Source organism: Ceratotherium simum, chromosome 32, assembly GCF_057802395.1.
Source record: "Ceratotherium simum simum isolate JZ-2026a chromosome 32, ASM5780239v1, whole genome shotgun sequence".
In the NCBI taxonomy this organism is placed as follows: domain Eukaryota; kingdom Metazoa; phylum Chordata; class Mammalia; order Perissodactyla; family Rhinocerotidae; genus Ceratotherium; species Ceratotherium simum.
In genome coordinates this window covers 20,704,479-20,730,268 of record NC_141931.1, presented here as the reverse complement: position 1 = coordinate 20,730,268, position 25,790 = coordinate 20,704,479, and the positions used below count along the sequence as shown (strand labels likewise).

The following is a 25,790-nucleotide window of genomic DNA, read 5'->3' as shown; positions in this document are numbered from 1 at the left end:
CGTCTACCCCTCCAGAACGCCACAAATGCAAAATTTTGTGGATGTGCATTTTTCTGTCAACGGGTCCCACGGCTTTCGTTTACTTCTCAAAAGCCATATGTGACCAGACTCCTTCGCCTTTGTATTCTGACATCTGTGTTTTCCTGCCTCTTCCTTTGCTGTCAGAAATCCGTCCCCTTCTGCCAGTGCTAAGTTACAGCTCACGCAGCTCCTCTCCCCACCATGAACACGTCTGGACTTAGAAGCCAGAGGACAAGCAGTATGGTGGGTGGAGGAATTGGACGACGTGGATTCCAGGTCCTGAGCCTGATCAAGTGACAGAAGGGGTCACCCAGCCTTCCTGAGCAACACAGGGCCACTGGAAAGAACAGATGACCCCCCTCCCCATTATCAAAGCGCTTAACAGTGCGTGGCATGCCCACGTGCTCAGAAAGATCAACCGGGGGGAGTTATAAAGAGGAATTATTACTTTATCCATGAGGTTTTTATTGCATTTGTTTTTGCTCATTCAGTAGCTTATTTTTTCTGACAAACTAAGAGCTTTCTCAGTACATTCTTTTTTTTAGTTTTTTCTTTCTTTTTTTTCTTTTGGTGAGGAAGATTGGCCCTGAGCCAACATCTGTTGCCAATCTTCCTCTTTTTGCTTCAGGAAGATTGTGGCTGAGCTAACACCTGTGCCCATCTTCCTCTAATTTGTATGTGGGACACCGCCAGAGCGTGACTTGATGGGTAGTGTGTAGGTTCAGTCCATAGGATCTGAACCAGCGAACCCCGGGCCTCCAAAGCGGACTGCGCAAACTTAACCACCACACCACCGGGCCAGCCCCCTCTCAGTACATTCTTATTTCTTGACAAGTAAGCTGACATCCACTCCAACTCATTCACATGGTATTTCTCCACAGCTTAGACATCAGCTAGACGAGGACAGTTTTCACACTGAGTCCCGAGGAGCCCTGCAGGCCCTAGAGTGTGGGGTGTGTGTTTTCCTCCCTCCCAACCAAAGCAACTCTGCTTTTATCTGCTTATATATTAGGGAAGAAAGGAGCACCCTGGGTTCAAAACCAATGTTGTAAGACAGGTCTTCACAACAAAATAATAGGCGGAAATAAATGAAATAAAAAGCTTACGTAAGAAAGCTGATCAAGTCACACACCGTAACTACAAAGCCTCGGAACTTCTAGAATACACACTAAACACTCAAAAAGCAAAGTGATAGCGGTCTTGCATAACGTACTTAACAAGCCACACAATAAAAGCTAACAAACAGCATCCCAACCGCCTAGAATTTCCTTCTGAGCGCTATGTTTGGGAAAAGGCAAACCACTAATGACCTCAGGAATTTAGTGAAGAAGAAAACACAGCTCTCAATTCCAGAAGACGTCCTGGGGTCAAGTACAGATTCAGTCCAGTCTGCTCCTCCCCTCTGTGTCTGGAGCAGTCTTCCTCTCCCTCCTCCCCACAGAAGTATTTCACACACTGCATATTACAGAGGACCCCCAGGGTCTCCCCGACCCGCGACTGCTCTCCAAGTACTGCACAGCAATGCTGAAGTACCACCTTTCCCAAGACAATGCAAGCATTTTAAGGAAAATTTTACGTAAAGACATAAAGGAGTTTCTGCTTAATCCTCAGCTAACCAGAAAATTCAATTTAATAAAAAATGCTTCTACTGTAATATAATTGTCTCCATCACATACTTAATAGCTTAAAAACGGTTAGAATGCATTTCTGGATGCTTTTCAAGTGTTTCCTCCAAATAAGTTACAATAACGTGACACAGTTACCACCTCTTTGCTCTTTGAATCCTCCTTACAGAATTTAGAAAGAAAGACAAAAAAAAGCAATACGAGAGGAGAGAAGTCTGGTTTCTGACTCACTGACTGGCCTGCAGTCCGAGACGCTTTACTCAGGGAAGTATAAAGAAACAACGGTTCACATACCGAGCCTTGGCATGACTGCTCCCAGAAACTGTTCATCTTCTTGGAAGTGGTTCTCCTGTAAGGACTCCAGCAATTTCTGCAGGACATCTTGGGGCACCTTGCAGCCAGTGCCCTTCAGTTCAGTGAATCTGGTTAGCCGGAAGCTCTTGTCCAATTCATAACTTTCCGGGTTAAAGGACTCCCGCGTAGACATGGTTCTTGGGCCCACACGTCTCACAGCCGGGCTCCTCCCCTCCCTCTCCTAGCCGGCTGGTTTCTTGACAGATCCACCTAGGTAGCCCCAAGACACAAAGACACCATTTAAAGAATTCTCACCAGTACTTGCCAAGAATCAAGGGAACACACCATAGTGAAAAATAAATGTCAAAAGGCCTAAAATCACCAACACCACAGGGAAAGTGATTTGGGGCCACAACAGTTCGTCACAGAGATGCATAAGTCAGGGCAAGTCATTTGATAAAGTGACAACACCATCACAGACATCTTCTACGGAGGAAGATCCGACATCTGTGTTATAACTGTGGCTCTGAGGGGCAGCGAGGAAGACCTCCTCTGAAGAAGGAACTATGGGCCCGCAGGCTTCCGTGACACAGCACCATTTTGAACACTAAGCCCCAAGGGTTCTAGCAGGCAGCACCGTGAGAACACCTCTTGTCACTTCACCTGTCAACCTAGATGCACTACAGTTCAGAAATTAAATATTCTGGCTAAAGCGACTTTTCTGGAAAACCTTTGCAATCTCACAAATAAAACGTCTCATAGAAACTCTGCGGGAAATGGATGTGGATGGAAATGCGTTTGATGAAATTCTTCATGATGCTAAGTCTCATTTTAGAAAAACACGTTTTCACTCCGAGCCAAAAGTACACAACACGATCCAAAACTAATAGGAGGCCTCACTACAGAACACAACTTGCAAACTGGGATGGCTGTTTAACACCACAAGGATCATTTTCTTCAAAGAGAGCGGTGGAAAGTTCTCTAATGTTTTAATGCAGTGCTATTTCCTCGAAAGCAAACATCCCACCCAGCAAACTAGTACAAACACATCGCTGACAAAACATGCTACTGCTCATTACCATTTCATTGCAGAACTAAAACGATAAATTAAACCCTACTAAATCACTAACATTTATGGTACTTGGTACCATTGGAAGTTTCTGCAACAAGCTCTTCTAAGTTTGAGGCCTTTGGGGCTAAACCAAAAACTTACATGTGCTCCTAGGGTTTACAAACCGGCCGAGTGATACTTTATTGGGCATAGAATTACATACGCCCCAAGTTTTAGGGTTGGTTTCCCCTCCAAAATTTATGATTAAGAACATAATTCCCATTTATAGTTTTGGATCCCTGGGAAGCACATCGCCAGTTGAAAATAAATCTCACAAAGCCCGAGTTTGGGCAGTAATCCAAACCGACTTTACAAAAACATGTTTGGGATGAGCAAGGATTTCAGTTTGAAACCTACAACTGTACAGGAATAAACCTTCCAACATTCATGAACAACCTGTCCAAAACGAAGGCGGCAGGCGGGCAGAGCCAGTTTACCGACATGGGAACTTTGAAGCCATTTTAGAGTTAGGAAAAGTTTACCACCACTTCAACTTGGAAGGGTCTGGATCAAAAACAACAGTCCTTTCCTCACAAAATGCCTCGCATTTAACACCACCTCACTCATACCAGGAAAAAAAAAAATCCAACTCACGAGGCATCCAGTTATTTTCCTACCTGCAACCCCTATCCAAAAACACAACAAAAAAAAAGGCGGGGAGAGGAATTTGGCATTTGGGGGATTAACTTCTTTTTAGACATAATTTACATCTTTCCAAATTTTTAAGGGGGGAAAAAGTTTGAGAGACCCTAAGTCCAGACGGCACACAGGAGTTTTAAAATTCCAAAAGGAACGAGAAACCCAAATCACACACACACTCACATCCGAACCTTAAAAAGATAAATCCGTACATTTTTGGAGGGGATGAGAAAGGGCGGAGTGCTCGGGGGAAATGAGTAATTAACGGGGGGGGTTCAATCTGCATCAGAAGAGGCAGTCAACTCCAACCCAGAAAGCCGCATGTTTACACCTTTAAAACAACGATATGAATATTTAAAGACGAGGGTTAACCCTTTCTTTCTCGGCTACCTTGAAATTTTTTGTAACCGAGTGCGCAAAGCGGGCTACGGCGCAGGGGGAGCGCAGTGAGTGGGGGTGCAGAGGGGCAGCCCCGCCCGGTACCTACCTACCCCCCAGCCCCTAAGCCCAGGGAGCAGACAATGGGGTGGCCACCGCGACGCGGGCGCGGGGCCCCGGCGCTCCCCATGCAGCGCACGTCGAGGCGGCGGCCAGAGCGCGGAGGACCGGACTCGGGGACACCTTAAGTCTCAGGCTGCCGCCTCTACAGGCGCCCCGGGCCCGGGCTCTTTGTGCGGCGCGGCGCGGCGGGCTGGCCGCGGCCGGGCGGAGGCGGCGCGGCGCCGCCGGCTGGGCCATGCTCTCCCGGCGGCGGCGACGGGAGCGGCGCGCGGCCCGCGGGCCCCCGGCCGCGGCGGGGCGGGCGCGGCCGGGGCGCCCAGGGTCAGGCGGCGCCCGCGGGCCGGAGGGCGCGCGCGTGGGGCGGGGAGGGCCGGGAGGCGCCGCGCGCCGCGCCCAGGGGACCGCGCTGGGCTCTCCCGCCGCGCGCGCGGGCCGCCGCCGCCGCCGCGCAAAAATGTCGGCGGGCGAAAAAATTAACCCCTGCGTCGCCGCCGCCGCCCTCCCCCTCCACTCCTCCCCCGCCCTCCTCCCTCCCTCCTTCCCCGGCTCCGCGCGGCGGCGGCGGCGGCGGCGCGGGCGGTGCTTCTTTTTAAAGCGGCCCCACCAAGCCCTGGCTCTGCCCCTCTCCAGGCAGCGCTGGAGCGCGCCGGCCGTGCACGGCTCCCGGCGGGCCCCGGCGGCCCGGAGGGGGATCTGCACGGCCGCCATGGGCCTGCGGACGAATATGCCCCTTTAAGCCTGGTGTCTCGCCCCCCCTCCCCAGCCGGGCGCTTACCGGTTCGCCTTGCGCCCTCCTCCTCCTCCCGCGAACGGGACTCCGGCGCTCCCACAATGCACCGGGCGCGGCCGGGCTCCCTTAAGCGTCGCCTGAATAAAAATGCCGCTCCCGGCGGCGGAGGGCGGGAGGGCCCCGGGCCGCGCCTGGGCGCCGCGGGGGCTCGGCCTGGCTCGGCGGGCCCCTGCCGGGAACGGGGCCGCCGTGCGCCGCGCGCGAGGGGCCTTTAAGGGCCGGCTACCTCCCTTTAAGAGGCGGCGGGCCGCGGCCCGAGCGGCTCGGTGGCTGCGTGCGGCCCGGGAAGGGGGCGGGGGCGGTGTGCAGGCCCGAGCGCGGCAATGATTGGTCTCGGGGGAGGGGTGGGGGGTTGCAAACCCGAGGAGCGGTGGCATCCGTTGCATGATGCAAAAAGGATTGATTTCAAAAGTTGCGAGTTGCATTGGCAGCCGCCTTTGGCGCCCAGGCCACCTACTTTTTCTTGACCCGCTGGAAGGGCCGGGAATGTTTTCCAAAACCTGGCCCGGCTCAACCGCGCCACGCTCTGCGGGTCGCTGTACCTGCTCCCCGAGCGCTCCCGGCGTGTTGTCCTGGAGGACAATGACCGTGGAAAGAATTTGAGAAAGATTAGGAGCAGAGGAAAAGCCGCCTCTGCTACAATGAAAGATTTAAAAGCAAACGGCGCGTTTGATTAATAATGACTTCACCGTCTCTCCCTTCTATTGTTTAGCCCGGCTCAGGAGTTAAGATGAGCCTTGGTGAATATGCACACATCCTGCAGTTTCTTGAAAGTTGAATACGCTTGGTAGGAAGTGAGAGCTTACGGATCCTCAGTTGCATTGTTTGCTCTTCACATGTCCAAGTAAACATGGCAGCCTAATACCCTATGGGTTTCAATTAACACCGATAGGAGAGCTTCGGCTTGTGAAATTACTTCTCTCAACTTCCTGATGCTCTGCTGATTGAAATAGAGCAAAAATGCTCTCATGCTACATCTTAGGGCTTCCCTTAAAACTGAGGAGTGTGGAGGAATGCCGACCAAACTTTTCTAGAGTGGTTCAGCATTTTCCAAATGTGTTTTTGAGCAGAAATGTTTTTGGCAACCGAACTGTGCTTTAGGTTGCGCGTCAGGTTTGCAGGGTACCGAGATGCCTTTTTCATTCTTAAAATTTCTGCTTGACAATTCCCCAGGGTTTTAATCTAAGGGAGGATGCAGAAGTGATGCAACCTAGAAGACCGGGCTGATACAGGCTCCTCCTCTCTGTGTCCTTTCTGTGTACTGTCGTAAGTTAGGAAAGAATGTAGTAGCCTAGCTTGAATGTGATTTGTTGGACTTTTGTAAGACTGGCATCACTGTGTGGTTGACACACCTGGATTTGCCTCTGAATCACCTGGGAAGACAGGTCCACACAATCTCCAGGCAATACTCCAGAATCAAGGAAGGATACGGATATCTTTATTCCCCTCATCCCTCCCCTTTTAAAATTGATTTTGTGAGTTGTTGGGTTTTGGTTTCGTTTGTTTCTCGGCAAAAAATGTCACAACTAGAAAAAAAGACTTTGGGTGATTAGGAGGAAGATGATTCGGCAGATGTGAGTAGGGCTCTCTGTGAAGGCGCGCGTGTCATACCGAGAAGTTTGATATTTCTGTTGTAGTCAGCAAGAGTTTGTCAGATTTGTTGCTTACAACTTTAGCTTGTAACGATGGCTGTACCACATCTGGGAGGATGCCCTCTCCAGAGGGGAAACTAGGACCACATCTCTAGTTAGGAGGTAATTGTACTAGTCAAGCGTGGAGTCAGAGTCGAGGGTATTGGAACTGAAGCAGCGGGGAACGCAGACAGGGAAAGGGATTTGAGGTGATCTAGTGTGTGGTTGGAGGAAGAAGCATAAGATGACCCCCAGGTTTCTAGTTTTGGGGGCCTGGGTGGGTAGTGATGCTACTAACTGAAATAGAAACTACTGAAAGACAAAGAAGTTTTGGAGCGAGTTCAGCTTTCGAAATGTTAAATTTCAGGTGCCCGCCGGATAGTCTAGGCAGAAGGCAATTGGTAAAACTAGGTCTGGCGCTTGGGGTGGGGGTGGGTTCTGAGTTTGAGATGCAAACGTGGGTGCATCAGCATGTAAATGGGGTTTGAAGCCTCTGAAAGAGGTGAGATTAACCGGTAGGGAGAATGCAGGAAAAAAGTGACAGAGACCTTGGACAGAGCCCTGCCGAGCTCCAAAATTGAATGGCTGGGCGAGCAAGAGGCTGATCCTTGCTGAGTCTGTGGGAGGTTAGCATGCTCAAAATCATTCCTCCCCCAGCCCTGGGGGTTGCAGCTTGAGACACATTCTCTTGAGCAGAGGCTGTAGACTTTTGACTAAGCCACAGATGATCTCGATTCATCTAGAGTCAGTCTACAACCTTGGAGATAGATAACCCACCAGATCTCTTGTCCTTCCCTTCCTTTGCCCTAAACGCAAGCCTCCCTCTGTGCTTCCCCAGGTCAGTCTTCTTTCTCCTGCCATCCTTTCTATGAGCCTTCCCCAGTGGGCTCATCAGAGCCCTGTTCCTTTGGGAACCATCTCCCCTGGGTTCTCAGGTCCTACCGGCTCCACCTGAAAGATGGTTCCCCTGGGTTGCATTTCTTGCTGGAGGCTTGTTAAAAATACGAATTTACCAGCCCCACTCTGAAGATTATATCTAGCAGGTGCAATGGGTTGAATTATGACAAAGACTCTTTGCTTGACCAAACTTTAGTCAGGTTCATGAACCTTCTCCTAGGCCCAACTGTGCACTTCCTTGTAAAATTCAGTTTTAGCGAGAGTGATATCTGATCACCCTCAATATCTGATCATGTTCCTCATCCTCCACCATCCCCCCAGGTGACGTCTGATCACCTGGCCTGACTTCAGCAAGAATCCTGTTAGGTCGGTTTAGCCAGAACCCCTCTCACCCCTGATGTCTCTTAGTAATTTCCCGTCCACTGCCCCCCACCCTGCTCCTTGGTTATGAAGGCCCACTTGCCCATGCTGTGTTCAGAATTGAGCACAATCTCTCTCCCCCACTGCAAAATTCTATCACAGTGACCTATCACAATGGTCCTGAATCGTCTGCCTTACCATCTTTAACAAGAGTCATAAGTTTTTTCTTTAACAGTTGTGCCCCCGCCAAAAGATATATTGAACTCCTAACCTCTAGTACCTATGAATGTGGCCTTATTGGGAAATAAGGTCTTTGCAGATGTAATCAAGTTAAGGTGAGGTCGTACTGGATTAGGGTGGACTCTAAATCCAATGACTTATAAGAAATGAGAGATTTGGGGGCCAGCCCAGTGGCGTAGTGGTTAGGTTCACATGCTCTGCTTTGGTGGCCTGGGGTTCATGGGTTCAGATCCCAGGCACAGACCTATGTACCGCTTATCAAGCCATGCTGGGGCAGGCATCCCACATATAAAGTAGAGGAAGATGGGCACGGATGTTAGCCCAGGGCCAATCTTCCTCAGCAAAAAGAGGAGGATTGGCAACAAATGTTAGCTCAGGGCTAATCTTCCTCACCAAAAAAAAAAAGAGAAGGGAGATTTGGAGACAGAGAGGCAGGGAAGAAAGCCACATGAAGACAAGGCAGAGATTGGAGTGATGGAGCTACAAGCCAAGGATTGCCCGCAACTACCAGAAGTAGGAAGGATGCCCCCTAGAACCATCAGAGAGACCACGGCCCTGCTGACACCTTGATTTCAGACTTCTGGCCTCCAGAACTGTGGGAGAATACATTTCTGTTGTTTTAAGCCACCGTGTTTGTGGTATTATGGCAGCCACAGGAAATCAATACAGCATGTCTGAGGTGTATGTGGGGGTAAGAGGTGCTAAGAACCCACACTTTGGATGGGCTCCCCTGGTGGTGGTGATGCTTTCTCAGAAACCCAGAGGGCAGGAGGCTGCCTGTTCATCTGCTTCCCACACTCTCCTAGCTCCGTGACATTACTTTTCCTCTGTCCTGCCTTTCTTATGTCCTATCTGTCTTTAGGGTTCTTGCTATCCAGCATTCCACCATCTGTTTCCGGGTTGGTCACTTCCTTACATTGTTTGAGTCATACTCGTTCAAACATGGCCCCTGATCTGTCATCATGGAGGGTGGTGGGAGTGTGTGATCAGGAATAAGACCTGGTGGGCAATGGACATTTCAAATCTAATGACTTGTAGCTTCACTCCACTTAAGCCGCCCATTCTCGCAGCTGTACTAAGAACCTTCTCATTCCTGGAAATCTTAAGCACCAACGTCCTGCCTCCAATCCTACAGTCCTCTCATTTCTTTACTCCCTGACACCTGCACCTCAACCGCATGGGGGCCACCAGTCTCTCTCCTTCCATCCAGCCTGGATCCCTTGGGGCAGCTCAGCAGCCTGGTGTCCCGCATGTCCCCTTCTTTGGCCATACCCACCCTGAGACGTGCAGCCTTAGGTCCCTTCCACCCACCATCTTCTCTGCCCTTTCGCTAGGCTGGAGAAAACCTAGAACTTGGAGATCATGCCATTACAGATGTATGATCTCCGGTGCCAACTGGGCTTTTCCGACAGCTGGAAAATCCTTAAGCATGTTATTCCTAATGTTTATTATTCTCCCCAAAGTCTATACCACACTTTCCTGCCCTCAATAGCAGATGCACCTCAAGAAGAAAATGTACACCATGGAAGGAAACCTCCAACTTTCCCATCCCGTCCCCACCCCACCTCTCTGACCGTCAGGCCAGTGTCTGGGAGGACCACCTCTGACTGTCCAAGGCTGGTCCCCTACCTGTGCTCCAGCTGCCGCCCCTCCAACAATAACTTTTGCTGAGGACTTACTACGTATGTACCCCACAGTACGGAGTGTTTTACAAACATCATCTCCTAGGCTTCTCGCCACATCCCGGTGAGGTAGGTCCTATTGTGTGTTTTCCTGAGGAAACCAGGGCTCAGACTGATTAAGGAGCTTGCCCAAGGTCACTGTCTTACTTTGGGTTCTCCCCAGGGCAGATCTGGAGAGGAAGATTTGCGGGAAGGAAGTTCTTTGGAAGGTGATTTCAGGAAGCATAAGTCAAGAAGTGGGCATAAAGAAGTGGGCATAACAGGAAAGGGAGAAAGCCAAAAAGGATGTAAATGAGTAGGTTACCATGGTGGACAGCGGGGCTCAGCCCTGTTGGCGCCTCTGAGAAACTGCATGGAATCCCCTCTGGTTGGCAGAATAATGCACCTCCACAAAGATATCTATATCCTAATCCCTGGAACCTGTGACTATGTTCCAAGGTAAAGAGGAATTTAGGTTGCACATGGAATTAAGTTTGCTAATCAGTTGACCTAAAGGAGATTAGCCTGGGTTATCTGGGTGGGCCCAACATATGCACAAGCATCCCTAAAAGTGGAAGAAGGAATAGAGAACCACAGAGATGTCAGCGTGAGAAGGATTCAGCCCGACATTGCTGTCTTTGAAGATGGAGGAAAGGGCCACAAATCAAGGAAAACAGGAGCCTTCTAGAAGCCGGAAAAGGCAAGCAAACAGATTCTCCTCCCGAGTCTCCAGAAACAAATGCCCCCCTGCTGATACCTTGATCTCCGTGTCAGACTTCTGGTCCACAGAAATGTCAGATAATAAATGTGTGTTGTTTCAAACCATAAGGTTTGTGGTAATTTGTCACAGCAGCAACAGAAAACGAATACACCTCCTTAAAATCGCACCACTGGCAGGCAGGGCAGCCGAGGCATTTATCCACGGACTCTTCATCTTTCATTGGCTGGGGGTTGCCCCTGGGGAGGTGAATCCCTTGCATCTCCCTTCCACTGGACTGAGACTCAGAACTTCTGCCCTGAGAAGCAGCCCTGGAGTACCAGGCAGGCAGGTGATGGAGGCGGGATGCTGCTAGTGGGCTGGAAACTGTCCCCAAAGCTTCGAAGCTTTGGGCAAACTCGGAAGCAGGGTAGGCATCAATGGTGTCAACAGCCTGCGCCACAGCGCCCAGCTGTGAGCAGTCAAAGCCAGGATTGGAAGCGAGGTTAAGTCTGGAGCCCATGTGCCCGAGGACTTCTCTGCAGCGTTTAGGGCCGGCTACATATTAGCTCTTCTTTTTGCAATTCTCTGGGTTTGGTTCTCCTCGTTCTCCTCCTAACCTCTTGGACTACTTCCTAACCTTTTTGCATACCTCCTCTCTCACTATCCTTGACCCCCATTCACACACCCCCAACCCTGAGGTTCATCAGGTCTGTCTTCGGCTTCCTTCTTGGGCTCCTCCTACTTCTTACGTTTCTCGCGGCTTCTAGAGTCCAGCCTCCAATACAGCAGCCACTCTCCACGTGTGGCTATGGAGTGCTCATGTTGTCCGAATCGAGGTGTGCACTAAGTGTAAAAAATGCACTGGATTTTGAAGACTTAAAATGAAAAGAATGTAAAATATCGCAATAGTTTTTATATTGATTCATCTTGAAATATAATATTTTGGATGTGTTGGGTTAGATCAAATATATTATTAATTTTGTCTGTTTGTTTTTACTTGTTTTTTAATATGGTCACTTGAACATTTAAAACGACATAGGGGGCTCAAGGGATATTTCTACTGGACAGTGCTGTTCTGCAGGAATTCCCAGTCCCCAGAGCCCCAGACACAGGCATTCCATACTGACGTGAGTGTTCCACCAACACTTCAAATTCAGCATTCAGTTCCAGACCAACATAATCATTTTCCTTCCAACCCTGCCCCTCTCCCCATCAATTCCTCCTCTATTTGCTATCTTGGCGAATGGGCAGCTATCAGCTGCATTGCACATGCTGGAACCCTGGCACTTATTCCAACTCCTTCCTCTTTCCAGTCAACGATTATCAGTCAATTCTACCTCCTTGATAGTTTTCATATCTAGACTCCCCGCTCCACGCCCCCAGTTCCTTTCTTTGTTCATTTTCTCATCTCTTACCTCGACTATTGTGGAAGTATCCTAATTTACGGGCTTTTTGCTGTGATTTTCACTTGTTTCCATTCAGTCCAAAGTGGTTAATGCTGTCGGATTGATATTTATCAAAGGCAAACCTGATCATGTTCTTTCCCTGCTTAACACCCTTAGGTGGCTTCCGTTGCCTCTGGCTCCATTTCTCCACGTGTGCTTCTCACTCGTGGGTGTGCGTGGATGATTGTAGGTGGGACGTGGAAGAACATTTAATTTGTATAGTCATGTATTCGTTGTAGCACACATTGGAGAGAGATAACTCACATAAAACCTGTGATTTCATGGACTTTATTATTTAGGACAAAAAGTGAGTCAACTTAAAGAAAAATTTAAAGGAACAAGAGCACAGGCTAAAGTGATGGCATTGGTCGAGAAAATAATAGCTACAGGATAAATTTCAGACTCCTTGATATGGTGGAAAAAATCAAACAACCTGCATGACCCAGCTTCTACTTTTCCTCTCTGATCTAATCTCCGGAAGGTGCCCTCTTCCTGTTCTTCAGCCCCACAGCCATACTGAGTGCGTACAGAACCCCGGGCTCACCTTCTCTTTCCACACTTAGAGTCTCAGCAGGTGCTATTTCTTTGCTTGTACCACCTCGCCCCACTTTCTAGCAAAGGAAAACCAAACTTGTAAGATTCTGCTCCAAGAGTCTTCTCTCTGAAGAATTCTCTGGCTACTCCAGGGGGCACGACCACCTCATCTGTGGTAGGCAGAGTAATGTCCACATCCTAGTCACCTGTGAATATCTTACCTTACATGGCAAAAGGACTTTGCAGATGTGGTTATATTAAGGATTTTTGGATGAGGAGATTATCCTGGATTATCTGGATGGACAAGTGCGACCACCAGGATCCTTTTAAGGCAAAGAGGAAGACAAGAGGGTCTGAAGAGATGTGACAAAGGAGGCAGGGCCAGAGTGATCTGCGGCCACAAGCCAAGGAATGTGAGCAACTTCTAGAAGCTGGAAAAGGCAGGGAAATGGATTCTGCCCTACAGCCTCCAGAAGGAACACAGCCCTGCCAACCGATTTCAGTCCTCGTCCTCGTCGTGGATCCTATCCTGCTGATTTGCAATTATTATTCCACATACCTAATCTCTCCTCCCCAGCTCCGCTCCTCCCCCAGAAGCCGTGAGCTCCTATGTCTTGCGTATCTTTGCCTCCCAGTGCCTAGCACATTGCCTGGCATGTGGTAGGAATGGCAGGAGAATGGTATTCTGGAATTTGGGGATGAGGAATTTGAAGAAGGTAGGAGGAGTCAACATTGTCAAGTGCTACAGAAAAGTGAGTAAGATAAGGACCAAAAATAGATCTTTGGATTTAACGGGTTGCTGGGGACCTTGGGAGAAGATACTTATGTGCAGGGGCCAGAGTGGAAGAGGTGTAGTGGGCTGAGGAGAGAGTGGGGGGTGAAGAAGGGGAGATAATGAGTGTAGACACCTCCTTTAAGAGGCGTGTTGAGAAGAAGGAGAAGAGAGGACATTCACTTGAGGGGGAAGAGAAGGAGTTTGTTTTTTAGAATCTGAAAGGCTTGGAACAGAGGTGACAGTCAAAGCAGAAGAGACTGAAGATATGAGAATGGGGAGTGACTGCTAGATGAAGATCCAGAAGGGAGGGAGGAGGAGAGCGATTCTGGCACGTGGATGGAGGCAGACGAGGAGGCAAGTACGGGGGCTCTGGTAGCTAAGTTTGTTGGCGGATTATACATCTTTGTTCTGTTTCTGCTTTTCTCACTAGACTATAAGCTCTGTGTGCAAGAACCGTGGCTGTGCGCTCAACATGGTAATAGCACTGTGTTGGCACTGTTAGCACTGAAAATCACTTGCTGTGTTCCAGGCACTGTACTAAGAGCTCTACATATATTAATTCATTTAATCCTCATGACAACCCTATGAAGTAGGTACCATTATTATGTCCATTTTATAGATGAGGAAATTGAGGCACAGAGAGGGTAAGTAACTTGTCCAAGGTCACAAAGGCGGAAAGTGGAGGATTTGGATTTGGACCCAGCCCATCTGTCTTCCAAGAGATGGAGGCACCCAGTAAGTTGTCAAATAAGTGAGGAACGGAGCTAGCTTCTCATGGTCCCCTGTAAATAGCAGGGTGGGTTTGCTCTCCTGCATCTCTATTTCCTCCTCCCCACTAGTGGGGCCATCAGCATTGTCCTCTCACACAGATGAGGCGTGAATGGAAGGGTAGCTGTCTGCCGGACCAAGGGTGAGGTCACAAAGATGCCTGAGATCTTATTCCCTAATCTCTACCTAGAGGCAGGGGCCCAAAATGCTGAGTTCCATTAGGATGACACCTTCCCAGATACCTCTCCCTTCTCTCTCTCTCCATCTTGGCCCGGGTCAGAACTAGGATTCACTAGGCCAGCCCTTGCTTCCCAGCAGGTTACTGGAATGTTCCCTCTACACCACCCCATCACCCACCCTCTGCAGGCCTGGCTTTGCAGCCCTAGAATTTGCTGGCAGGACTTTGGGCCATGGGCCAAGTTCAGAACCCTACCAAAAGTAGATTTCTATGGGGGAGGCAGAAATTCAACCAGAACCAGGAAGGCCAGAGGTAATAGGTTCAGAGCCTAGGATGGCCAGAGAACCAGGGAAGGCAAGATGGGGCCTTGGCAAGTCAGATGGGAAAGCAGCGTGGCCTGGACTATATCATGAGATAGAGCCTGTGCCTGGAACCACTCTGTGTCTATGCTCTTGCAGCCAGCCTTGTCCTGGTGGGCAGATTCTGGAAAGGAACAAGACCCCTAAGGCAAATTTTAGTCTGCAACTTGATCTTTTGGGGATCCTCTCTGTTTTCCCCTAGGCCCCTGTCTAGGCTTATTCTTGTAACTCTACATCTTTCCAGATCGATTTAACTCTCCCAAGGGCTGAGGTTCCAGATCCCTGTCTGTGTAAGAGAGACTGGCTTGTTTTTTCATGCTATGAAATTTCCAAGTGATCCAAATCCCAATAAAAATGGAATCAGCTGAAAGGCCAATATTTTTTTTTTTCTTGCACGGCATAAACATGCTTTCTCTCTACTTCTAAATATCATTTCTCTCATTTCGCCATGCTTGCTTAGCAAGTCACATTAACAATAAGCCTTATCTTTGAGCAGGTACTAGTTTGCAGGCAGTGTGACCAGTATTGGGACCTGGTGACCAGGTCAAAATCCCAGTCAATGAAAGAGAATTGCTGTAATGCCAAGTGCTAAGTCGAGGTTTCAGGGATTTTGGGGGGGTGGGGGGAGGGGAAACTATGAACCTTCTGAAGTTATATGCAAAATTGCGTCCACTTGTGCATTTCTGGGAAGAGAGTTCCTAGCTTTCACCGCTCTTCAAAGGGGACTATGACCCCAAAAGTGAGTGATATGGTGACAAATGCTGTGTGAGAACAGAATTTGAATTTGGAGGAGAAATTTGAAATATAGGGAGTACTGTATTATTCCATTAATTCATTAATGCTACAGTAATTTCAATCATCATCATTCATTTTCATCAGTGGTCTCTTAAAATCTTCAGTAAAAACCATAGCTTTTTTGGCAAGAAAAAAAAGTCACAAGAAATTCAAATCATGGCATTGGCACTTCTGTGTTTGATTTTGGAAGGAGTAAATTGATTATTTCTAAGTGAAGGACACTCGTTAAAGTCGACCATAGTTAAGAAGCCCCTTCCAGGCCTCCCCTAGGGTCTCCCGTGTGACACTCCTCTCCCCGCCACGCCTGGGGTCCCTCTGAGACCTTCCTGCAGCATCTCCCATGCGTGGCTCTGAGGTTGGGCTCAGGAGGGCTCTTGGAACCATCACATGGTGGCAGACCGGTGGCAGAATGAAGGATTCCAACTCCGTCTAAGCATTATTGCATGGGGGGGGCATCTATGCTGATGAAAGTGGACAGAAACACACCCCCACTGTGGTCAGTCAAGGGGGTACTCTCCATTGAAATACAATTAACAATAAGATGCTGTCTGAAATTCTGGCTCTGCATCCCCCAAAATGTAGCCACATTCCACAAGATCCCGCTGTGCTGTGGTGTTTTCCCTGGTGAATCCCGTTTTTCTTAGCACAGAAGTGATTAATTTGGTGCAGTAAAATGAAGATTTCACTTTTTGCATCCAGAGAGTATCAAAGCCTACAAAATTAATTAAGTTTTCCCTTTGTCTTTTTGATCCATGAAAGATAACACTAGGGGAAAAAAACAGTTAATTTCTTTTTCTTGCATTTTCACACCCTCTGTCTTCCTGTCTCCACTGATTAAAATGAGTGAAATGTTGCACATAATTCCAAAAAGTGCATAGGCCACCCCTTCCCAAATCCTGAGACCTCGATATCCATCCACTCCTGATAACTTATCCAGTTTTTCGCTCAAACATTCCATTTCCTCTCCTTTAAGGAAAGCTGTTCTTGCCGTCTAGCCAGATATGCTCTCCCCACCATTGCCAGCTTCCTGTTCCTCAGGGATTCTGCAATATAGTCAATGAAGGGTCTTGAGCACCTTGTCGGGTGCATTCCTTCACACTTCTCTGAATACTTGTAATCGGCTCTCCCCTGTCACGTGGTCTGCACCGTATGACCCTCTGCACGTGGTCATATTGTCATAAATAATGATTGTCAGAAGCCAAATTCTCCCTAGTATTTGGTGGGGGGAGAAGAACAGAGAGGGGGAAGTGAGGGAGGGAGAGATGCAGAAGAGAGAGATTGAGAAGACGTGTGTGGATGCATGTTTCAGGCTTGCTATTTCCTGCTCTAAGAACTTGTCAAATAAAAATTGGCTCCAGGGCCGGCCCTGTGGCTTGATGGTTAAGTGCGCGCGCTGCGATGCTGGTGGCCCGGGTTCGGATCCCGGGTGCGCATCGAGGCACCACTTCTCCGTCCGTCCTGAGGCTGCGTCCCACATACAGCAACTAGAAGGATGTGCAGCTATGACATACAACTATCTACTTTGGGGGGAAAAAATAAAATAAATAAAATCTTTAAAAAAAAAAAAAAAAAAATTGGCTCCAGACTTAAGTCCTAAGTGAACTAGAGTTCACTGTTCTCCCAGCAAAGGAGCAGCTATATATTCACTTTCTTTGTTCTCAACACTTAATCCGTGGCAGATTTGACCCTTGGCCCCCAAATACACCATATCTTCCTTAATTATCTCTTCTGGTCAGACGGCACTTGGGAAAAGAATCACAAATTGATCGCAGCCTGCCCAGTGGTTACTGTCCTTGTCTGCCATTTACTCTCTGTTAGCAATGTGCTCGGCATATGCTGAGAACAGCTCGGGGTAGACCCAGCCTCAGGGCCTCCAGACTGAAACTAGACAGGATAGGAGAGGAGGAATAATAAATAAATAATGGCGGAGGCAAAAAGAGGTTTTATTTTAACTCTCTCAGAGCACCCACATCTGGAACACAGGGACCATGTCTGGTTTTGGATGCTGTTCAGGTTTGGCCCTCCTTGGCTCGAGTTCCTCTGAGCAGAGCCAATCCCCCTGTCCTTCGCGGTGAGCGGGAATGTTTCCATTCTGACGCTTGGCAGGCGGATCCAGGCAACACATGGGTGGTTGTACTAGATGAGCATTAAGTTCCTTTTCGGCCTGGAGATTCTGTGATTCGTTCGAGGAGAAGGTGCAACGCTGACAATTTGTTGGTGGTGATTTCCTCTGCTCAGTCTGGCTTCCAGTTGATTCTACTTTTCTGAGTATTGCTCAAATCCATCCCCTTTTGTCCTTCTCTGCTGGTTCTTCCTGAATTCACTTTTCATTTGCCTGAATGACTTGCAATGATCTCTGCTATGGACTGAAGGTTTGTGACCTCCCAAAATTTGTATGTTGAGGCCCTGACTCTTCAGTGTGATGAAATTAGGAGACAGGCATCTTTGAGAAGTAATGAGGTTTAGATGAGGTCACGAGGGTGAAAGCCCCTGTGATGAGGTTAGTGCCATTATACAAAGAGGAAGAGAACAGGGCTATCTGTCTTTCTGCCATGTGAGGACACAGCAAGAAGGTGACCATCTGCAAGTAGGAAGAGGGACCTCACCAGACACCAAGTCTGCCAGCATCTTGATCATGGATTTCCCGGCCTCCAAAATTGAGAGAAATAAATATTTGTTGTTTAAGGCCCCCAGTCTATGGTATTTTGTTACAGCAGCCCGAACTGCCTAGGACAGCGTCCAACTGCTTCCGTACTCTTGTCCCAAGCCTCTTACATGTCTCCCCAGTTCCATCCTGAAGCACAGCACAGGTAATGCCACACCCCAGCCTGAAAACCCGGAGGCCCCCCCACTGCCTGTGGAGTCAGGCCCACGTCTTAACCCAAGTAGCCGTGCTTGACCAGTGGTGAATTACTCATCAGCCCCATTATTATTAACACCCAATGTCGAGACTCTAAGACCCACCCAGCTGACAAAACAAAGTCCTGCCTTTCAGAGTACCTCCCCCTCTGAAAGTCCTGGAAATGTCCAAGGTACTTACATGTCAAGCCTAGTTATTGCTCACACTATGGCTCATTGCACAGCCAATGCCAGATACTCTTGAAATGTGAAAGGTGAATTCCAGAGAACTACAGAAGTCAAGAACATAGAAGCCAGTGTGTTTTCCATTTTTTGAGCTTTAACTTAAAAAATTAAAAATGCCACCAGTGAAAACACCAATGGTTTCCAAGTAGTTAATAAAGATGTTGTATTCATGCCAAAAAATAAAATAAAAATGCCAAAAATTACAAATAGAAGTGGTTTAATTAAAATGTATATATTTAATAAATTAATGCTTTTCATACACGCATTCACACACAAAAAAATCAATGCAATGTCATTGTGCTAGTTATAACATGATTAGAGGTTTTATAGAGGAAAAGTAAATCCTTACACTTATAAAAGAAAGTATAAGAGTTTATCTTTGTGTCCTCAGAGCAAGAAGGATTTCTTAAGTAAGACATAAAAAGCACAAATCAGGAAGGAAAATATCAATAAATTTGGCTGTATTAATACTTAAAACTTCTGTATAATAAAAAGATACTTAAACCAAGTTAAAGACAAGCCACAGACTGGGAGCAGATATTTGTAACTCATAATCAACAAAGGAACACTTTCCAGAATATGTAAAGAACTCATACAAATCAATAAGAAAAAAAAAATCCAATAGAAAAAATAGTAAAGTTCTGAACAAGAAATTCACAAAAGATGACATCTGAGTTACAAATAAATACATCAAAAGATGTTCAACCTCACCAGTAATCAGGAGAATGCAAATTAAAACGAGATACCATTTTAAAGCCACTAGATTGGCAAAAATTAAAAGTTCAGTGAGACTAAATGTTGTCAGGAATGTCGGGGAATTGGGGCTGTCTTATGATGATAGCAGGAATGGAAGATAGTAAAACCATTTTGGAGAGTAATTGGATGCTCTCTATTAAAGTTGAAGATGCATATATCCTCTGACTCTCATTAATTCCTCTTCTAGGTGGATATGTGCACAAAGGGATATATACAAGGATATTTGTAATAACTAAAAATTGGAAATACTTTAAATTTCCATCAAAATGGGAGTGGAAAAATGTTGCATATTCATATCATGGAATACTATATAGCAGTTAAAATGATTTTTAAAAACTTGAAATGTATCAACATGAAGAAATCTTAAAACATGTTAATGGAGTTATTGTTTAATGGGTATGGAGTTGCATTTCAGGAAGATGAAAAAGTTCTTGGGATGAATGGTGGTGATGGTTGCACAATAGTGTGAATATAGTTAATGCCATAGTACTGTATACTTAAAAATAGTTAAAATAGTAAATATTATGTTATGTATATTTTACCACAGTAAAGAGAAAATCACAATGAACAGAATGAGTGCACCATGAAATGCATTATGTGGTGCGTTCATGACATTTAAATACATTAAATAATACTACTACATACTTACTGAATATGTATATCTATGATAAATATATAAAGACTAGGATGAGAAGGAATCACACCAGATGCAAGACATGCTGACTTCTGGGAACGAGCGGAAGAAAGTAAGTCTGAGGTGGTGGCTATGCTTGAACTCTGTGACACTTGATTCCTTTTAAAAAAATCTGAGAAAATTCATTAAAATGTTAGCACAAAATGGGTGTTTATTACACTAGTCTCTGTATTGTTCTGTCTGAAGGTAGGAGCAATCCCTCCCTCCTATGAACGCGTATAGTATGGGGCTTTATCTGTCTCATGCTGTCTAGTATTGCAGTTGTTAATGAACAGATCTTATCCATGTATTTCTGGAGGGCCTTTTATGTCTCAGGCACTGTGCTAGGTGCTGGGTACTCCTTTATGGACAGAAGCCCAGTCCAGACGTGGGCTCTACTCCTATAGCCTTTTCCTCCCAGGGGTGTTCTTAGACAATGGTTTTCAAAAGTTGGTCCCTGGACCAGCAGCATCAGCCTTACCCAGGAACTTATTGGAAATGCAAATTTGGGGGCCCCACCCCAGACCTATGAACTCAGATGCTATGGGGGTGGGACCTGGCAACCGGTGCTTTGGCGAGCCCTCGAGGTGGTTCTGGTGCACACTCGAATTGGGAACCTCTGCTCTTGTCTAATGAAGAGAATTCTGCCTCCTTTCAATGCCCAGTCCGAGGCGGAGGTGGGGAGGTGTCCCTCCAAAAGTTGCCTGTGTCCTGAAGTGTTCCAGAGGTGACGAGGATGCTCTCTAGAATCCTGTGTGCAGCCCTTTCATCACGGCTGCATGTGTCACCTCAGTGCTGGTGTCATCCTCTTCTGGTACCCGCTGCCCTGGGGCACTTGGAACCCCCACCCCCGTCATGCTCAGCCTCGGGGCTGTGCCTGGTTTGCCAAGTCAGAATCAGCCTCCATGGCCCCTCGCTCAAAGCTGCCCACACCGGGTCATATGTCTATGTATGTCCAAACTCCAGGGTAGAATCTTTTTCCCAGAAGTGCTACAGATCCCACGGAAAAGTGGGATACAGGTGGATACCTGGGAATAGGGGCATCTGTGCTCCATTAGCCCACAGACACTCCACCCCAGCTCCTGCCAGGTCAAGATATCCTACTACCCTCCTTCGTTTGGCTTTTAATGCCCCTAGTGATCTGGCCCCATCTGCCCTTCTCTCTCTCCCCTGAAAGCACCTTAGGCTCTGGAAAAACAGCATATCTCCTTGCTCATAGAAGATACTCACACTTTCCTGTCTCAGAGGCCTGTGTTTTATTTTATCTATATTTCTACTGTCTGGAATAGTTTCCTTATATGACAACTCCACCCCTCCACCCAACCCCACATAGATAGCTTATCATTTCAGATCAGTCTCAAACACCATTTCCTCCTCTAGCTAGAGACAATTGCTTCTTCCTTCGAGTCGCCTAGAACAGGGCTTTATCAGCCTCTGTAACCTGCTGTTTATCCCTCACACTCCATCTTGTATTCCAGTCGTTCATGTATATGTCTTATTAGGTCATAAACCTCTTATTCAAACATCTTAGGATGATTCCTTTAATGATGCTGAGCATATTTTCAAACTCAAGTGATATAAATAAGTGTATTATTCAAAAATGTCTACGACAAGGTCTTTCTTTTCCTATAATTTTATTTATTTATTTTTCCCCCCAAAGCCCCAGTAGATAGTTGCATGTCATAGTTGCACATCCTTCTAGTTGCTGCATGTGGGACGCGGCCTCAGCATGGCCGGAAAAGCAGTGCATCAATGTGCGCCCGGGATCCGAACCCGGGCCACCAGCAGCGGAGCGGGCACACTTAACCGCTAAGCCATGGGGCCGGCCCTACGACAAGGTCTTCTGTCCTCAAATCACTGGAGGTCTAGGGGGTGAGACAGACGCCTATAAACAAGACAACAGAGCTGACGACAGGGTGACGTGGTCGCCTGGCGGAGAGGGGGACTGGTTCTGCTTGTGAAGAGGTGGAGGGCTGAGGTGGGAAGGGTTTACGGAGAAGGTGATACTGGAAGCGGTCTAAGTGAGGAGATCTCATCATAAGAAAGTATAAAAGGACAGACTGCTGAGACAGGGCAAAGACAGCCTTCCCTATTGCCGGGGAGGAAAGGCAGAAGGATATATAGGACGAAGAAGAGAAATAAGTATAGTTTCAGAGAAGCCAAGGGAAGAGAATGTTTCCATAAGGATGAAGTTATAAACAGCACCAAACTTAAGTAGATGGATGCCCTGACAAAAGGTCAGCATCACTGCAAGATCGATGGCGAGATCTGCACACACGGTACCTAATCCTACCAACAAAGATAACCTCTGTGCCTTGCAGGATCTCTTACGGAAATTGAAGGCACCTCTTAGAATTTAAGCTTGGTGGCTGTTTGAACTTCCTCATTTGCATAATTTAGAGCCATGTTTTTCCATCTGGGGACTGCAGATACATTTAAAAGAGATTTTTTTTTTCCCCATTTAAGAGTCTGTATATTAAACGGAGAAGCACTGAATTACAGTTTTCCTGCCTGGGAGTTTTGCGCAGAGTCTCACTCTGGCCAGTAGGGGGCAGCATAACCTAAGGCTCTGAGTCAGGATCCTCCTTGCTGGAGTCAGCTCTGGTCCAGGGAAGGAGGAGCCGCTCGTCAGTTCTGTGCCTCTGTTTCCTTCTCTATATCCTGAAAAAGGTAGGAATTAATGAACAGCCAAGCATCTTCAAACGTTAAATGCTGCGGGGGCGCCAGGCGTCACTGCAGAATTCACAGCTGACTATAACACATTCTTTCTCTCTCTGAATGGGCCATGCTCTGACTGGCCCTGAAATCCAAAAAGCTCAAAGCTTTTTCCAAGTGAGTCTTGCTCCAATTTCTGCAAATGGAGACTCCAGTATGTAAATTCACAAGAGACATAAAATGTAAAGTTCCAGAAAGACGCCTGGTAGATCTCCAGTGTGTAGGTGTAACTAAACTAAAATAAACATCACAGCAAAACTTCCACCTGTAGGTATGAAAAAATGGAAAAGCTAATGGTTTTTCTGGCAGTTTTCACTTCCATATTATGACTTGAATGCTCTAAAATTGTTTCAAACGATTATATTACTCTTTTGAATACATGATAGCAGTAATTTGTCTAGTGCAAACACTGTATGTTATTATTTGCAGTAGCTGGAATGTTATGTAAGTCCATCCACTTCCCAGAAGCAGCAAAGCCTAGTGGAGAAGTATACCAGCCCGTCCCTCCTGCTGTGTGACCTCAGAGAGGTGGTCCAACCTCTCTGATCTTCCCAGTACCTATGACATTGGACTGATCATTATGGTACCAATTTGGTAAGCTTGTTGGTGAGTGTGAAATGAGTGCCTGGCACAGAGTGGACACAATAAACAGTTGGCATATTATTAGCAGCTGGATGTTTGGTCTCTAATCTGGAATATGACCTAGGGTATTGGGTTAGATACCTTACACATGTCAAGTTCTATGATTCTATGGGATATGGTGAGATGATAAAATGTACTTTCGTTTTGGTTTTGCTAAAACTACCCGCACATTGAACACCCACATGAAAGTCGCTCTTGCTGATCTTGATTGTATTAAAGCTGTCAGAATAATGAGCCGCATCCTCCAAGGGCCTCTGCTGATTTGTTTCCATACATTAGCTTCTTCGGGAGGCAGATTGTGGGGCAAAGCACTGAAACTACTGCCATTCACTAAACGGGACCCCAAGCAGCTCGAGGCACTTAATGGACTTGATTATGTGTTTAGTCCCCATAAAAAGAAAAAAATACACAACTAGAGCAATACGTTATGCAAAAAATGGTGGTCTAGTCACACGTATTTGGAAACTACTACAGTCTCCTCTTAGAACGTCGTAATGCACTTTCGTGTATTAAAAGCTCAGAGGAGCTCTGTCCTGGAGAAATAGAATGCGAACCACAGATGCAATTTTAAATTTTCTTGCAGCCACATTAACGAAGTAACAAAAGAGTAGATGAAATTAGTTGTAATAATATATTTTAAAGAACTGAATATACCCAAAATAGTATCATTTCAGTATGTAACCAATATTTAAAAGTTCTTTAAGGAGCTTCCCCGTGGCCTAGTGGTAAAGTTTGGTGCACTCTGCTTCCACAGCCTGGGTTTGCGGGTTCGGATCCCGAGGGCAGACCTACACTGCTTGTCAGTGGCCACGCTGAGGCTGCAACCCACATACAAAATAGAGGAAGATTGGCACAGATGTTAGCTCAGGGCGAATCAGGGTGAATCTTCCTCACCAAAACAAAACAAACAAACAAAAAACTTGCTATAAGTTAGTGACCACTCTCAGCATTTCTCTAACATCCCACGCAGAGATCAGCAGAGGCATTTGAGGTCTAGGCCAGGAGATAGTATAGTCTTGTGTTTACTTGCTGCTTTGAATTCCAGTTTAGTCTTGTCTTCACTCTTGTCTGCTTCTGGGTGTCTATAGGTTGAGGCTGTGAAGTGTTGGGCAATTTTTTTTTAATCTGAAATCATGTATATTAACAGCAACTACTTCTTAAACTCTGTAGCAGGAGACAATTTTAGCTCCCCATTTCATCTCAATTTTCCAGTTCCCAAACTCTTCATCATGTCTGCGTGCAGACATTCTCTGCACTCTGTGTTCTGATTTCCCCCACCTTTGTCTCATCTTTGGCCAGCTTTCTTCCCCAGACAGAAGAAGCGACACACTTGAAATATTTGGTTCCTTCTAACCTGCTCTGAAATACTTCCTCTCGCATGCCTCTGTAAAAACATTTTATGATCCCGCACTTTCATTAATGTGGTTCTTTATCAGTGCTGCATCATTGCACCCATGAACCTCGATCATAAGTCAAAACACCTTCTCTAAACCTTTCTCTCAGTGGTTGCTCGGGATAGTTGTGTAGGAGGGAAGATGGCAGAAGTTTAATCAGAGACTAGGAGTCTTTCAGGAGAACGTCCAACCTACCTCAAAACTCACCCAGAGGATGTTTGCTTTTCCCTCTTAAGTATTTCACTTGATCCAAAGTCTGTTAACAATTTAAAAGTCAAATCCTCTTCTAGGGTTACTGAGTGGGTATCTCCTTTTGTTATGAAAGGAAGGCGCATAATTGTTCCTGCCAGGTTCGGACACCTGATCTCAGCCGGGAGATCCCCTGAGGATGTTCCTTGAGCACTACATTCCAGAGTTAACTTCTCAAGTGGACAGTGCCACGTAACTGTCCCGCTATCCAACTGCTCCTCTTAGAAGGCTTCTAACATCTGCTGGGCCCAGAGGACCCCGTTTTATGCAAACATGCGCAGCTTCCTCCGTCATCTTGCGATTCGTGTGTGAATCCAGGCAATTGATTTGGGACCACATGCTTTCGATAATTTTCTGGCAAGTAAGCACTTCCCGAAGCCAGGATTCCTCATTATCCTTTCTCCTTCTTAGCTGTGAGAAAAATATATACATATTTGGTTGATTGCACTTTTTGAAAGTTGTCTGTGTTTTGGTGCCTCAAACAACTTTGGAGGCAAAGAATGTTGATTTTGGTTAATTTTCCTCCTGTGTTTGAGGTTATTTTCCTTCTCCAGTGGGAGAAGAAAGGTGGGGAGGGGAAACGGCCTGTAAAGAGGAAAGGGAGGGTAGTGTAGGGTGGGTAGTGTAGGGCAGGGCGCCCCAGAACTCCTGTCTGGGTCTGTGTGCACCGTGGACTTGGGGCTCCTGTGACTTCCTGCTGTTTCAATCTGACTCCCCCTTCCCAGTTAACATTTGCTCTCAGAAGCTGATAAAGGTAATTTATACCTTAGGATTTTTTTTTTAGATAGGATATCATAAAATTTACCCCTTTAAAATGGTTTTTTTGTATATTCCAAAAATGTGCAACCATTACCACTATTTAATTCCAGAACATTTTCATCACCTTAAAAAGAAACTCCATGTCCATTAGCAGGCACTCTCCATTGTCCTCACCCCCAGCGCTAATCTACTTT

At 46.9% G+C, this 25,790-nt stretch overlaps 1 protein-coding gene across 2 annotated transcripts in view; it reads right to left on the bottom strand.

The window, feature by feature from the left end:
* Positions 1-5,174, bottom strand: part of SEPHS1 (selenophosphate synthetase 1) — a 28,549-nt gene extending 23,375 nt beyond the window's left edge. The window contains exons 1-2 of one of the 2 annotated variants that reach the window (XM_004425357.3): positions 4,967-5,174; positions 1,941-2,210 (exon numbers count right to left, since the gene is read on the bottom strand). In XM_004425357.3, the coding sequence (XP_004425414.1) occupies positions 1,941-2,133 (193 nt within the window). In that variant the 5' untranslated portion in view covers positions 2,134-2,210; positions 4,967-5,174. Of the gene's footprint in view, positions 1-1,940; positions 2,211-4,177; positions 4,347-4,966 lie in introns of those variants that run through there. The other variant, XM_014783660.2, reaches the window with a different exon arrangement.
* Between the last annotated feature and the right edge of the window lie 20,616 nt (positions 5,175-25,790).